The sequence below is a fragment of the Eleginops maclovinus genome, chromosome 16 (genome assembly GCF_036324505.1).
Source record: "Eleginops maclovinus isolate JMC-PN-2008 ecotype Puerto Natales chromosome 16, JC_Emac_rtc_rv5, whole genome shotgun sequence".
Lineage (NCBI taxonomy): Eukaryota > Metazoa > Chordata > Actinopteri > Perciformes > Eleginopidae > Eleginops > Eleginops maclovinus.
Genome location: NC_086364.1, coordinates 22,625,797 through 22,640,909, shown reverse-complemented (window position 1 = coordinate 22,640,909; position 15,113 = coordinate 22,625,797). Strand labels below are relative to the sequence as shown.

General features: G+C 42.9%; 2 protein-coding genes across 4 annotated transcripts in view; both read left to right on the top strand.

The window, feature by feature from the left end:
* Window positions 1-621: 621 nt before the first annotated feature.
* On the top strand, window positions 622-7,490 carry hmgxb4a (HMG box domain containing 4a). Its single transcript, XM_063902944.1, has 13 exons — window positions 622-689; window positions 2,311-2,413; window positions 2,523-2,659; window positions 2,802-2,877; window positions 2,970-3,551; window positions 4,617-4,820; window positions 4,930-5,108; window positions 5,274-5,355; window positions 5,810-5,874; window positions 5,965-6,061; window positions 6,243-6,406; window positions 6,694-6,816; window positions 6,945-7,490. The coding sequence occupies exons 2-13, from the start codon at window positions 2,377-2,379 to the stop codon at window positions 6,987-6,989; spliced, it is 1,791 nt and encodes a 596-aa protein (XP_063759014.1). The 5' UTR covers window positions 622-689; window positions 2,311-2,376; the 3' UTR covers window positions 6,990-7,490.
* Window positions 7,491-8,229: 739 nt separating this feature from the next.
* Window positions 8,230-15,113, top strand: part of si:dkeyp-69e1.8 (uncharacterized protein LOC100001340 homolog) — a 9,758-nt gene continuing 2,874 nt past the window's right edge. The window contains exons 1-5 of one of the 3 annotated variants that reach the window (XR_010167580.1): window positions 8,230-8,408; window positions 9,795-9,946; window positions 10,054-10,442; window positions 11,151-11,676; window positions 11,771-12,535. Coding sequence is in view for 2 of the 3 variants with exons in the window: in XM_063902918.1 (XP_063758988.1) it covers window positions 8,390-8,408; window positions 9,795-9,946; window positions 10,054-10,442; window positions 11,151-11,571 (981 nt within the window). In the remaining variant the exon portion in view is untranslated. Of the gene's footprint in view, window positions 8,409-9,794; window positions 9,947-10,053; window positions 10,443-11,150; window positions 12,536-15,113 lie in introns of those variants that run through there. The other 2 variants (XM_063902918.1, XM_063902917.1) reach the window with 2 other exon arrangements.

Here is a 15,113-nt window from a genome sequence, read left to right as displayed (position 1 = left end):
AGGATTAGGCCTAGTATAAATAGAAATATTTCTTGAGATCTACAGTAAAAAACGGCACAGATGAATACGTTTTGCATAAAGTTGTCTCTTCACTGTTTTGTTTTTTTACATTATACATGATTTATTTTACTCCGCTTTATTTGTGTAGCGCTTTTCATACACAGGATGCAGCTCAAATTGCTTTAAACAGTTTAAAACACATTACAAAACAAAGAAATAAATGTAAATAAATGGGTAAAATAACTAGCACATGTGCAGCATATGAACATACAACAAACATAGTTCTATGGAAAACAAAAAGGTAAAATATGCAAGAGAATATATCAAATAAAAATGATCCAAATTTGAACAGATAACCCACACAGCAAAAGTAAGAAAGAAATAACAAAACAAAAAGAAAATACAAATAAAGAAAAATTTAATGGTAAATACAAAATATTTATACATAAAAAAGGCACTTAAATATATATGAATATATACTGATTTTTATATCAACATTATTAAGAATATTTAATTAAAGCGCCTTCTGTAGATTTGTAGTTCTTTAGCGAATGCATTGCGGAAATGGCAACTTTCCCCTCCGCTGATTGGCTGCATCACCTAAGCACCGCCCACTACGTCGACACGTATCGTTGCTCTCTCAAAATAAAAGATGGCGACTGGACCCGCGTAAATTGGAGATCTGAAAGGTAGTACATTTCAGATAAACACATTATTCCCTCTCTTTTTCGGGTTAATAAACAAAATGAGCTATAACCCCAGAGAATCTGAAGACCTGAGCTGAGTTGAATGCATGCATGCCTCATTATTCTATGCACTTTAAACATCCGCGGCCTAGCTGTGGGTTTAAGCCTCGGGTTTTCCTGCTTTGTTTATCCCGGAAAGCCGGGGGGTTGCTCAGCGACACGAATCTTAGTAGTGGAAATGTTGGGAGTCAAAGTGAATTGAGAGGGGGTGTGTTTGTGTATCTTTATGAAATGAGGCGGGAGTTTGTTTTTAGCTTTCTTTTTTTTTGTACTTGTTTGTTGTTAACAGACCACATTATTTTTGTAGTTTTACTTTGGTTTATCCTCAAGAAGCAGGGAATCACGGAGCACTTTAGAGCAGCGTTGTTCCGCAGCTCCAGATCAGCAGGAAAAGCAGTCCTATGTAGCTGTAATAAGCTTTGTTTACATCCTGCAGAGGTGGGAGAGGTATCCATATCTTGTACTTGAGTAAAAGTAGAAGTACTCAGATCTTGTACTTGAGTAAAGTAGAAGTACTCAGATCTTGTACTGAGTAAAGTAGAAGTACTCAGATCTTGTTCTTGAGTAAAGTAGAAGTACTCAGATCTTGTACTTGAGTAAAAGTAGAAGTACTCAGATCTTGTACTTGAGTAAAGTAGAAGTACTCATGTCTTGTACTTGAGTAAAGTAGAAGTACTCAGATATTGTACTTGAGTTAAGTAGAAGTACTCAGGTCTTGTACTTGAGTAAAGTAGAAGTACTCAGGTCTTGTACTTGAGTAAAGTAGAAGTACTCAGGTCTTGTACTTGAGTAAAGTAGAAGTACTCATGTCTTGTACTTGAGTAAAGTAGAAGTACTCAGATATTGTACTTGAGTTAAGTAGAAGTACTCAGGTCTTGTACTTGAGTAAAGTAGAAGTACTCAGGTCTTGTACTTGAGTAAAGTAGAAGTACTCAGGTCTTGTTCTTGAGTAAAGTAGAAGTACTCAGATCTTGTTCTTGAGTAAAGTAGAAGTACCAGAGTGTAGGAATACTCTGTCACAGTGAAAGTATTCTAAATGTTCCTCCAGTGAAAGTAGAAAGTACTCTCCTCTAAATGTACTTAAAGTAGCGACAGTAAAAGTAGTCATTGTCTGATTGGTCCATTTCAGAATAATATCTCTGATATGTTTTATAATGATTGATCATTAAAGTGTTCTCAGAGCTGGTAAAGGTGCAGCTAGTTTGAATGGCTTTGTATACTGCAGGGTAGCTGCTGGATTTACTGCAGGTGAACTACAGTCTGATTTAAGGGAGATTATATTCACCATCATTAATCCTAATCTGCCTAGCAACTAAAGGGATTAAATACATGTAGAGGAGTAAAAGTACAAGTAGCAGAAAATGGAAATTCTCAAATAAAGTACCTCAAAATGGTATGTTGTCGTACGTTAGTGAGTAAATGTACTTTGTTACTTTACAGCTCTTAGAATAGCAATCCCATAAGCTTTGTCTATATTCAGACAACGTCACAAAATACAAGTTAAAAAATAGATATTTCATGCATTCAATACCTTAATTTGCATTTCATTTTTTGTACTCTACAGGTCTGGATCCTGCCTTATGTTGTCAGTGACAAACTGACAGATCGACGTGTTGACAATAGAGACGCCATGGCTTTTGAGGAGATCAAGAGTAAAGGAGGAATGGGTAATAATGTCCGCCTGTAAATTACATGTGGTCTAACCGTGTTCCTACTGTAGTAAAGGCGTATAAGGTTTTAAGTTAAGGGTTATAATACTAAGTTCATTTACCCTAGATATGGTGATGGACGGAGACAGAGGCCTTGTAGCCGGTCGGAGCCAGAGAGAGAAGAGGAGGTCGTACAAGGATCTGTTGAGGGAGGAAGAGGAGATCGCTGCTCAGGTCCGGAAGTCTTCCAAGAAGCGTCCAAAAGTAAGTTGACTTTCCGACTTAACCTGACCTCAAATCACAGAAAGCTTTAAAGATCTTACGCCATTAATTACGCCCTTATGATTGTTTAAACTAACTGGTGTAAGGTGGAACATTAAAAAGCAATCGTGTCATTCCAAACCAGGAGTCCGATCTGTTCATGCTCGGAGGAGACTCGCACAAGAAGAAGAAGAAGCATAGCGAGGACTACTACTACAGAGGTGAGAGCGTCATGCCTTTAGTAATATTTAATTCCACCAACAAAAACACTCAGCAGCTTTATTAACTTTGTCTTTCTGCCTCTCTGTTTCAGACCACGACGGCCCTCCTCCCCACAAGAAGAAGCACAAGTCTGCAGACCGCTCTCCCATGTCCTCCCCCTCTTCCTCCCACCCGACAGACACAGCGATGGGCCTCCTGCAGGCCATCACCTCCCCCCTGGCCACAGGTTCAGACCCCAGCCCCCACTTACACAAGAAACCCTCGTACCCACCTTTCTCCTCGCACTCCTCCAAGGACCGCAAACGCGAGAGCAGCGGCGGCGGAAGCAAAGGCGGCCATTCCTTCTCCCACAACCGTCCCCCGTCTTCATCTTCCTCCTCCTCCTCCAAGAAGCACTCCTCCTCTTCCTCAAAGTCGTCCCTGTTTCACGGCGGAGCCCCCAAAGAGGAGCCGCTGACGTTACGGGAGGCCGACGGGCTCAAGATGAAGCTCATCATGTCGCCGGAGAAAGAGGAAGGAGAGACATTCCCGTTCCCGCCGCCTCACTCGTCCAAAGGAGGCGGGAAGAAGGAGAAGGACAGAGACCGGACGCAGCACTCGAAGACCACCAAGAAGAAAGCCCAGCAGAGCAGAGACCCACTGCCTGTGGTGGGGAAAGAGGTGGAGGTGGAAGGTGAGATAAATGATGTTGTTTTGCTTTCAGTCAGTCTGGAGTTATTCTTCCTGGAGCTGCACGGAAGATCGGGAGCACATTCCAGGACACAGTTTTTCACCAAAGAGGACATGACTCTCATTTTCGGTTCATATTAGGATGGTGTGTCTGTACTGTGCTTTAACCCTTTGGAGTCTCGGGGCTAATTTGGCCGTTTTCAAGCTCCTTTTTTATTTTGATTGGTCTTACTAAATCCCATTAAGAAATGTTTAGCATGTTTGGTATCTCTTTTTTTTTTAGGAGAACCTCACCTGGACATTATGGACCCAAAATCACACAAAAAAACGTATTTTGAAAATGATATTATTTTTGATATGGGTAACACAAACACGCACAGCGAAACATTTTGAAAGCTGGAAATATATTCAGGGGATGTCACTATGATAATGTCACAGTTCAATTGAGGTATCGTGAACCTATATACACATTTTATGAACAAATAGCAGGAGCATCCAAAGGCGTTTGTTACTCATTACTCAAAGCTCTGTCCACCAGGACACAGAGTGCTGTAGAGTATCTTCAAAGCTGTAAATCTGTCAGACTGTTTCTATGACTCTCAATGTTTGTCTGTCACTTTTCTTCAATCACTGTTTCTCTGTTCGTCTCTCATCGTTTTGCTTCGTCTCGCTTCGTGTAGCTCCGTTTACCTAAATACCCCCCCACACCTTTGGTAAATGCGCCCTGTTGAGCAGGGTCTAACGTTTCCAGCGTCTTTTTCCGCTCCGTAAAAGATGTAAAAATATGCGCCTCCATTTTTCAAACTTTTGAGTGCTTGAAAGAAATATGACTGTATAAACTTTAAACCCTCGTCTCTCCGTTTTACTGTCGACTCTTAAGGGTTAATGTTCAAAAAGAGAGCTTCCTGTGGAGGGAACACTGGGATTTATGCCTTTGCAGACCATTTACATGCACTAAAACCTAAATACATCTCTACAGGAAAGGCAATTCCCCAAAAAGTGAGCCCCATTGTAAAGAAAGGTGTTTGTTATGTTGTTAATATCCACCGCCCTGTTCTCTGTTACTCAGGTCATTACGGGGGAGGCATGGGAGACGACAGCTCTTCTTCTGGGGGAGAACTGGAGGCCGGTGAACTGGTTATAGATGACTCGTACACACACCTGTCCAAGAAGAAGAAGAAGAGCAAAAAGAGCAAGAAGAAGAAGGACAAAGAAAAGGACAGAGACAAGGAGAAAAGTGGGAAGGACAAGAAGCACAGCAAAGGATTCGGAGGTTTGTTGCAGAGCTGGAGATTTAGTTGGAGCACAGCTGGGGGTCGTGGTTTGTTGGGTGCCTCAATGAGACGTCATCACGCCCAGCATTTACCTTTGTGTGTCTTCAGACTCCTCGAGGAGCCACGGTCACTCCCATCCCACCGTCACTCACAGCGCCGTGGGTCCGATGTACGCCATGAGCTCGCCCGTCCCCCCCCACCACCACCCGGCCAACGACGGGGTGACAGAGAAGAAGAAGAAGAAAGAGGAGAAAGATCGGGAAAAGCACGACAAGGACAAAGATAAGGTCAGACACGGTTCGGAGATGCTTCTTAAAACTGGAAATTTAGCTTTGAGAAAAATACCAAACGTGTCTCTGACTACGCAAACAGACTCGTACAGCGTTACTAGCTCTAACGACGGCTATTTTCATCGGAGTAACACGTGCATAACCTCTGCTTTCCCTTCTCAGCCCAAGAAGAAGAACACCACAGCGTACCAGGTGTTCTGTAAGGAGTACAGAGTCAACATCAATGCAGAGCAGCCAGGACTGGGTGGGTCATATCAGGACTAAATGGAAACTTGTGACGGATGCATCTTAAATTGCATTATTTGAATTATAGTATTTATATAACGCTTATATTTTTAAACCTGATTTGAAATAAATACAAACACGGGTTTTTATGTCAACATACAGTAAATATGTTCTTCTTTTTTTCTGATTCTGATAAAGCAGAGTTGGTCTTCTAAAAATAAATGTAGAATCACTTTTTCCTTTTCAGTTTTGCAGTGAATGCACACGGTAGTAGTGAAAATACAGTTAGCCATTTTCATTTAAGTTTTGAACAAATAAATTCATATTGAAATCAAAAACGTGAAATACTTCTGTGAGGTTTCATCTACTTTTTAAATTGAATCTGTCATTCCAGAGTAATGACACTGATGGGTATGATGTCCTCATATTGAAATACTCGTTTTAAACAATGACTGTATTCGTCTAATCTGCAGTCTTTGGTGAGCTAAGCAAAAAGCTGGCGGAGGTTTGGAAAGCGATGCCAGAGAAAGACAAGCTGGTGAGTTTTGTCCTTATTTTGAGTTAATATTAGAAAGGTTTCTCTGTTAGGCTTGCACTCACTAAACTCCTCTGTGTCTGTTGTGTGCAGGTCTGGAGGCAGAAGGCTCAGTATCTGCAGCACAAACAGAACAAAGCCGAGGCCACAACAGTCAAACACAAGAGCGCCACGGAGGGAAAGAGCAAAGGTAGCTTTCGATTATAGCACCTCTCATACACTGAAGATAACGCAAAGTGCTTCACAAAAATAAACATTCTCCAGCCCAGTTCGTAAACAAAGCAGCACATAACTTTGTGATGTGTAAAAACAATGGATACCAACAGCAGTTAGCAGAACCAAATTAAAACAAGTGTGTTTGTCCATGGAAGTTATAGGAGCAGGAACAGGGATGGTGTCCCCGAACAGAGCGCCCGGAAACCTGTCCCTGTCCCCGGCTCGAGTCCCGGAGGTGGATCCCATCGACGCAGCCGCACACCTGCAGCTCCTCGGAGAGTCCCTGTCCCTGATCGGGCACCGGCTGCAGGAAACAGAGGTCAGTCTGCACATGCATGTGTGCACACACCGTATACAGTGCTGCAGGGGCGGTGTCTTTATTCAGGCCAACTGGGAGTATGCACCTCCCTGTCTTTGTTTTATTTGATCAATTTGTTTTTAGTAGCTGATTGGTCAATATGAGTGCTTCCTACTTATTCTGTATATTCTACTGCGTGCTCTATAGGCTCTCTATGACATGACATGTTAACCTGCTGCTGTAACAAAACCATTTCCCAATTTTGGATCATTTGAGTGTATTTAATCTTCTCTATATCCTTGTGTTAGGGCATGGTGGCGGTGTCCGGCAGTCTGTCTGTCCTCCTCGACTCCATCCTGTGTGCTCTGGGCCCGCTGACCTGTCTCACTGCGCAGATACCACAGCTCAACGGCTGTCCTCGAAACGTCCTGGTAAAGTTACACACTTAATAAAAATGTAGATATAATTTCATCCAGGTGTTTTCAATGGTTTTACACTTCAATCACGTGTACTTTTATTGCCATTTTCTCACAAATCTCTCCTCTTTCACTCCTGACAGTCTAATACGTTGGACAACATCGCCTACATCATGCCGGGGCTGTGAGAGAAGAAGAATCCAATCAAAATGGGGCGTCAGAAATCCTCAGATTTGATCGGAGGAAGCGACCCTCTGATTTTAATTTAAGCTACTCTTATCTTAGCCTCTGAAAAGTTGGATATTTCTAGTGTCAACGTGTTTTTAAAGTTTACTTTTTAAAACCTTGTTCTCTTAATTATTATTTTAAAAACATTTTACTGAGCATGTTGATCTCTGAGCTTAGTTTTGATGTTACTGTACAGTGTGTGTGTGTGTGTGTGTGTGTCTGATTTTTTTACTGAAATGTACAGGAGTGTGTGAGTCATTTGGTCTTCGTCAGCATAATATCTGTAGTTGTTCTTTTACCGTGTAAAAAGTGCTGTTTTATACATTTGATATTTTACTGTGCATACAGCATTTAGACTTTGACTGCTCTCTAGAAAATAATACAGACATGTTTAGGTTGAACCTGTGAGGAACTGTAACACATTTTACGAACTGTACAAATTAAAACTGTTTCCAAATTCAGCTTCTGCTTCATTTTTTACTAACCAACAACGCCCCACATTAAATACTTCAACACGTTTCAGAGTGGGTTGCCACCTAGTTTTGTTCAGACATGATGGTGGCCAGAGGATGAATTATAATGGCTATGGTGATCCACTGGTGGATTTCATGTAGCACCATCATGTGGTTGACTTTTTATTTTCTAAGTTAAATGACGAGAATTTGGCAAAGGTCCAAACCGAGGCTAATTATCCAATACTAGCATGCTAACACACAAAGCTAACATGGCAAACAAACCACCAACACATCAGCATGTTAGCATTGTGAGAATATTGAGGTTAGCATTTAGCTCAGAAAGATATGTACTGACGTCATAAGGTTCATTATTAAATATTAGCATGCTAACATTTTACCAGCTAGTATGTTAGCATTGTCATTGTTAGAATGCTAGTTAGCTCAGAAAGCACCACTAAATATAGACAGCTGTTAGCATAGCTATAACATCTTGCTGTGTAATATAGGTCAGAAATGCACTACACTATTTGTATTATACCACAGTAAATTAAGTAAACACATTTCATGTACATTAAATCTTACTGCTTTCTCTGTAAAACTTTCTATAGCCGTTTTATAAGTTGAATTCCTAATAGAGCAACTCTCACAAACCTAAATGTTCCCCTGGGATAAACAAGTCGAGTATTCTGTTATATTAAAGGTGTGAAAGGATGATCAGCCACGCCACAATGTGGGCTGAAGTGATTAAAAACTGTTGAGTCATTTTCTGAACATCGGTCCCTGCCCGGTGCCCGTTCCCCGGGTAGAGCCTCCCTTCATCGGCCACAGATGGAGCTGTTGGTCCAGGAACCAGGAAGTGTGATCCTCTCTGAATCAGCTGTAAACAAGGGAGGTATCGAGGCAAGATGTCAACATCTGCTGCAGGTAGGATGGGATGTGGTTTTATATTTATATAAAGGACTTTATTCTATCTGTGAGACAAGAAGTACATAAGAATATAAAAGTGGCTTCGTGTTTCTGTGTGTTTGAGATTAGAGACGACAGCTGCTCAGGGCGCTGCCTCTTCTGAAATGCGAGGTCGTTACACTGTGTTTCATCAGATACCATCAGACCAGCTGTTTGAATACACAAGAGGTGCAGAGAGTACTCACATCCTGTACCGGAGTAAAAGTACAAGTACTCAGATCTTGTACTTGAGTAAAGTAGAAGTACTCAGATCTTGTACTTGAGTAAAGTAGAAGTACTCAGATCTTGTACTTGAGTAAAAGTAGAAGTACTCAGATCTTGTACTTGAGTAAAAGTAGAAGTACTCAGATCTTGTACTTGAGTAAAAGTAGAAGTACTCAGATCTTGTACTTGAGTAAAAGTAGAAGTACTCAGATCTTGTACCCGAGTAAAAGTAGAAGTACCCAGATCTTGTACTTGAGTAAAAGTAGAAGTACTCAGATCTTGTACCCGAGTAAAAGTAGAAGTACTCAGATCTTGTACTTGAGTAAAAGTTGAAGTACTCAGATCTTGTACTTGAGTAAAAGTAGAAGTACTCAGATCTTGTACCGGAGTAAAAGTAGAAGTACTCAGATCTTGTACTTGAGTAAAGTAGAAGTACTCAGATCTTGTACTTGAGTAAAAGTAGAAGTACTCAGATCTTGTACTTGAGTAAAAGTAGAAGTACTCAGATCTTGTACTTGAGTAAAAGTAGAAGTACTCAGATCTTATACTTGAGTAAAGTAGAAGTACTCAGATCTTGTACTTGAGTTAATGTAGAAGTACTCAGATCTTGTACTTGAGTAAAGTAGAAGTACTCAGATCTTGTACTTGAGCAAAAGTAGAAGTACTCAGATCTTGTACTTGAGTTAAAGTAGAAGTACTCAGATCTTGTACTTGAGTAAAGTAGAAGTACTCAGGTCTTGTACTTGAGTAAAGTAGAAGTACTCAGGTCTTGTAATTGAGTAAAGTAGAAGTACTCAGGTCTTGGATACTTGATGTAGCGCTGTGTAGTTCAGCAGCACAGAACTGCATTACATTGTTTTTTACTACAATGTGCTCCTCCGAAACGGGAGTGTCGTGGAAGCTTACGTAGCATTACACCAGATTTACTCAAGGAAAGTGCGAGTATGTGAAATAGTACTTGTGCAATACCTGAGTAGATGTTCTTTACATTCCATCATTGGTTAAGATTGAGAGTTTGCACATTTTTGCTGTCTTCATAGAAAATATAGTAAAGAAAACATCCGTAATACACATTTTCCTGCACAGTGTTACTCTAACTTCATATGTTAATATAACAGTTCTTACTGTATTATATTTTAGAGGTTCTGAGGCTGGTGCTGCTCGGTCGGGAGGGGGCAGGAAAGAGAACAGCGGTCTGCAGCATCCTCGGCCTGCAAGACTCTGAGCAGGGCACAGAGCCCCCCGTCATCCTTGAGAGCAGCAAACACAGAGGAGAGGCTGCTGGCAGACAGGTACACACACACACACACACACACACACACACACACACACACACACACACACACACACACACACACACACACACACACACCTTCTGATCTCCGTCCTCCTCTCTCAGGTGGAGTTGGTCTCCAGCGGCTTGTGGTTCGGCTCTGGCTGCGACCCGGATGAAAGGCGGAGACACATCTCCTCCTTCATCTCCCGCTCCTCCCCCGGGCCTCACGCCTTCCTGCTCTGCATCCCCCTGAACCAGCCCTCTGACGGGGAGGCGGCGGCGCTGCAGGTCCTGGAGAAGCTGCTGGGCTCCTCGGCCATCAGAACCAGAACCATCCTCCTGTTCACCCACACCGAGGAACTGGACCAGGACGAGACCCTGGAGGGGTTCCTGGTCACCTGGCGCAAAGACCTCCTGGAGCTGGTGGAGAAATGTGGAGAGCGTTACCACACCCTGGAGAGAGGGCTGAAGGCCGTGGAGGAGCTGATGGAGAAGGTGGAGCAGGTGGCGAGGCAAGGTTATTTATAGAGCGCCTTTCAACACACGGCCATTCAAAGGGCTTCAGTGCAGCAGAATCACATTCAATAAAGCAAAGAGAACAAATAAACACACAACAACTAATATACAATAACAACAAGTGTCTAAATGAGACTGTTAAACACCCCCAACGTTAGCCGCCTTTAGCTTAGCGGTGGGGAGGTGAAGTCATGTGACCCTGCTGTAGTTCCTTTATAGCCCAACATTAGCCACCTTTAGCTTAGCGGTGGTGACGTGAAGTCATGTGACCCTGTTGTAGTTCCTTTATAGCCCAACATTAGCCACCTTTAGCTTAGCGGTGGTGACGTGAAGTCATGTGACCCTGTTGTAGTTCCTTTATAGCCCAACATTAGCCACCTTTAGCTTAGCGGTGGGGAGGTGAAGTCATGTGACCGTGCTGTAGTTCCTTTATAGCCCAACATTAGCCACCTTTAGCTTAGCGGTGGGGAGGTGAAGTCATGTGACCGTGCTGTAGTTCCTTTATAGCCCAACATTAGCCACCTTTAGCTTAGCGGTGGGGAGGTGAAGTCATGTGACCGTGCTGTAGTTCTTTATAGCATGATGTGAGTATTTCACTTCTGGAAATTGCATTTACATTTTAACATCTGTTGTAGTCTCACCCAGTAAAATAGTCAGAGCTGCAGGTTTCTTGTAATAACTGAATGCTGCTTCTCCATCTTTAGTTCTGACTCTGGGGAGAAGCACTTCAGCTGTGATCTGTACCGGGAAGCAGAGGAGAAGGTGAGGAGGATGCAGGAGGAGATGGTCCAACAAAGGAAAGGAGATGAAGAAATCACAGAGGAGGACATGTTGGAGGTGCGGGACGAGGCGGAGAGGAGCGCCGGTGACCTGGACGTGGAAGTAGATCATCTCTTTCCCTCTGATGGATGTGGAGTCTCCACCGCACCTCCCTGTTTCCTGTGGAGGCTGTGGGAGAAGCTGAGCGGGTGGGCGAGGTGGCTGCCCACTGTGGTTCGGAGGGAGGCGCTGCTGGGAGCCCTGGTGGGGCTGTTTGTGGGGGGGCCAGTTGGAGGCATGATGGGGGCCACGGTGGGATCAGTGGCGACGGAGGTGGGGAAAAGGAGAACCCAGAAAACTAAATGAGAGGTACACGTGTTTTTAAGACGCACCTTACAGTCATTCACTGCAAACCGTATTGGCGTGCTAGCAGCTGTTACAATACAGAGGTGCAGGAATGAGTCCTAAAACCTGGAAATGATTCAGCGTTTTACCACTTCCTGTTCCCTCGTCTTTGCGTTTTCTGTGTGTGACTGCGCTGTAGTTCCTTTAGCCCCTTATATATATATATATATATAGGCTAATGTTGGGCTATAAAGGAACTACAGCACGGTCACATGACTTCACGTCTCCACCGCTAAGCTAAAGGTGGCTAATGTTGGGCTATAAAGGAACTACAGCACGGTCACATGACTCCACGTCTCCACCGCTAAGCTAAAGGAGGCTAATGTTGGGCGTGATGACGTTTAGTCGTCTCATTCAGACACTTGTTAGTAACCCCCTATTTTAATTCACCAGTGGGGTTGTGACTCATACCCTGTTTTTAGGACTCATTCCTGCACCACTCTATAGTATTTATGCTTGACCACTGACCACTACTATTTATACTATTTCATGTCAGAAAGGGTGCTTCTCTCTAATAAAGCCGTTTTATGTGATTGCTTTATTAATGGTTAATAAATAATGCTTCATAATAAGTCAAATGTTTGGGTTGCCAGGTTTGGGTTACCAACCGAGGTAACACGGCCTTATCTTAAGCCTTAATCCAAAAGGGGAAATTGTCCTATTGTGAATACGTTATTTTCAAAACTTGGCAACACAAATATTGTCCTTAAGGAAGCATACATTATAAATTAGCCATCAAAGCATCATCAGTCACTTGTTCATAACGCTTTTTTAGAGAGGCCCTGCACTTTGTAGAGACGCAATACTAAGAAACATCCACTGAGTGGCGACACTGACCTTTATACCAAAGAAGTTTTGAACGTGTGAGGTGAGATAAACTTATTTACTGCTTAAAGAGCAAATAAAAGCTGCTGTTTTGACTCAAGTTTAATGTTGTGTTATGTTAAGAAGGCTGATGTTCCTCTCTTATCTATTCCTGCAACAATTAGCTGCTAAATACTTTTAAAGCCTGTTAGGACTACACAAAACAAACAATGTGCTGAAAAACAAACAAACAATAAGCTAAACAACACAACAAGGCGTTCAGAGAGCAGACTGCAGGTTGGTGAAGACACCACTGATTCAATATTCATCCACGTAGACACTGACTATTTTAAATGTTTGATCCCGAGCGAATAAAAGCTGCTGTTTTTCAGTAAAGTTTGGCCTCTAGTGAATCATTTTTCAGACTTATGAACTTAAAGAGTGCAGCAGAGGCCAGCTTCAGGCACGGTTGCACCTCTTCTTTCAGATGGATTTGAACTGAGCTGCAGAATGAAGTGAGTGCCTGCAGTTTAAACTCAATGCTACACAAACTCTCTCTGCTCTTTGATCTCATCGATGAGGGCTCTCACTTCCTAAGGTGCATTTTTTGTATTGGAATGCATATTCTGCAGATGAGGCGCGTGCATGTAGCCGCAGTGCTGCATTATGCAATCAGTTATTAGTAATGCATGAAATGAGCTGCAGAGGCCTTCATGTTGAACTGGAAAGCGGGCGCTGGTTTCACCGAGACTCGGTTCTCTCGGTGAAACTCCGGTAGGTTCAAACGTACCGTAGCATTTGATCCTGCTTGTAATCCTTGTTTATTTATTTTTAATGCAACGTCTTTTTTATGTCACTGTGAGGGAACACAGTGACCTTTTGTGTCCTTGTCAGTCCCATAATCTCCCCCAGTCTCCTCCATGATGGTACTTATTTCTAAGAAGATTCGACATATACTTATTTACTTCTTAACAAGCAAATAAAAGCTGCTGTTTTTGGACTCTAGTCATTCTTAAACATGTTCTTGAACTTAAAGCCAGCTTCAAACACTTCTTCTTTAAGGTGGATTTTAAATGAGCTGCAGAATTAATGAAGTGCATGCTACCTAAACGTATCGGACTCTCTCCCCTGTACACCATAGCACTTTCTGACTCTGACATATGGAGTTGCACGATTGCACTTGTTTCCTGAGATGCGTTTGTGTCATGCATTAACTCAGCTGCAGGATGAAGCGAGTGAATGCAGTGAGGGGGAGATTCATGCTGCACTCACCTATCGGACTCTCCTTTTACACAAGAGCAGGTTATTGCTCACCTACCTGCACAATACTTAGATGTGTTTTTGTAATGCATTAAATAATCTGCAGGAGGAAGGCAGTGCATGTAGTTTACAAGCAGACAACAACAATTTACGACCCCCTATTACTCCCGTAGTCACGTCTTAAATAACAGGATAAAAAGTGCAGTGAACTCTAAAGCACTGAAGGGTCCGTCTCTCTCTACTTTGTCATACATGTAATTGCACAACGACACTTATTTCCTAAGATGCATTAAACATTCTGCGCACTGAAGCGAGAGCACGTAGAGAACACGCTGCAAACATGTCGAAGTGTCCTTGGGAAAGATACCTAACCCCAAATTACTCCTGTAGGCAAACTACAGAAGTGAAGTGTGTGTAAGTCACTTAGGAACCAGCTAAATAACACGTTAGTTTTTTTAAAGACGCTTCATGTCGCATGAACTCTGTGCACTAAAGGAGGCGGCCCTCCCCCTCACACAAAGCCAGGTTAGTGCCCTGTCATACGTGTAAATGTGCTTATTCTCTGAGAAGCATTCTCGTAAACCATTCTGCAGACTGAAGTTTGGAAGTGTCATTGGGAAAGATACCTAACCCCAAATTACTACCGTAGGCAATCTACAGAATTCAAGTGTATGTAAGTCACGTAGGAAAAAAGCTTGAGCTAAATAACACGTTAACATTTTTATGAAAGTAAGCTGCATGAACTCTGAGCACTGAAGGAGCCGTCCCTCCCCCTCACACAAAGCCAGGTTAGTGCCCTGTCATATGTGTAATTGCACAGTTGCACTTATTCTCTAAGAAGCATTCTTGTAAAGCATGAAATATTCTGCAGACAGCATGCAGCAAACATATCAAAGTGTCCGTGCTCAAAGAAGCTTCACCCCAGATTGCTCGCGTAAGCATTTCTCAAATAACACGTTAAACACATTTCAGAGGTTTGAAGTGTAAGGAGCCGTCTTCACCGCTCAGTCACAGGCAGGGAGTGCTCTCACATACAGGTAGTTGCACGATGACACTTATTTACTTGTTTACTTTCTGCTTAGCAAGCAAATAAAGGCTGCTGTTTCTTTATTTACTGTCTTGCATTGAATATTCTGTAGACTGGAGCGGGTGCATGAAGTCCACAGGAGGCCCCGCTGCAGGAGGCCCCGCTGCAGGGAGGCTCTGCTCGGCTCACAGCGGCAGGTTATGGCTGCTTTGACATTGATGTAATTGATACTCTGCTAAAACCGTCAGTCATAACCCATCCTTACATCTCTCTCTCTCGGCGCTGCCCCGGGAACAGCAAGGCGTTTCCGAATGTGGGTGGTCCTGCCGGGGTGGGAGAGAGAAAACGAGAGACAGGGAGAGAGGGAGCGAATTAGCCCAGCTCTCATGTTTCCCAAAAAGCGAAGAAAAAA

Coding starts and splice junctions, on each gene's coding strand:
- hmgxb4a (XM_063902944.1), top strand. CDS start 2,377: ATGGCTTTTGAGGAGATCAAGAGTAAAGGAGGAATGG. Junction 3,552..4,616: donor GAAAGAGGTGGAGGTGGAAG/GTGAGATAAATG, acceptor TCTGTTACTCAG/GTCATTACGGGGGAGGCATG. Junction 4,821..4,929: donor GCACAGCAAAGGATTCGGAG/GTTTGTTGCAGA, acceptor GTGTGTCTTCAG/ACTCCTCGAGGAGCCACGGT.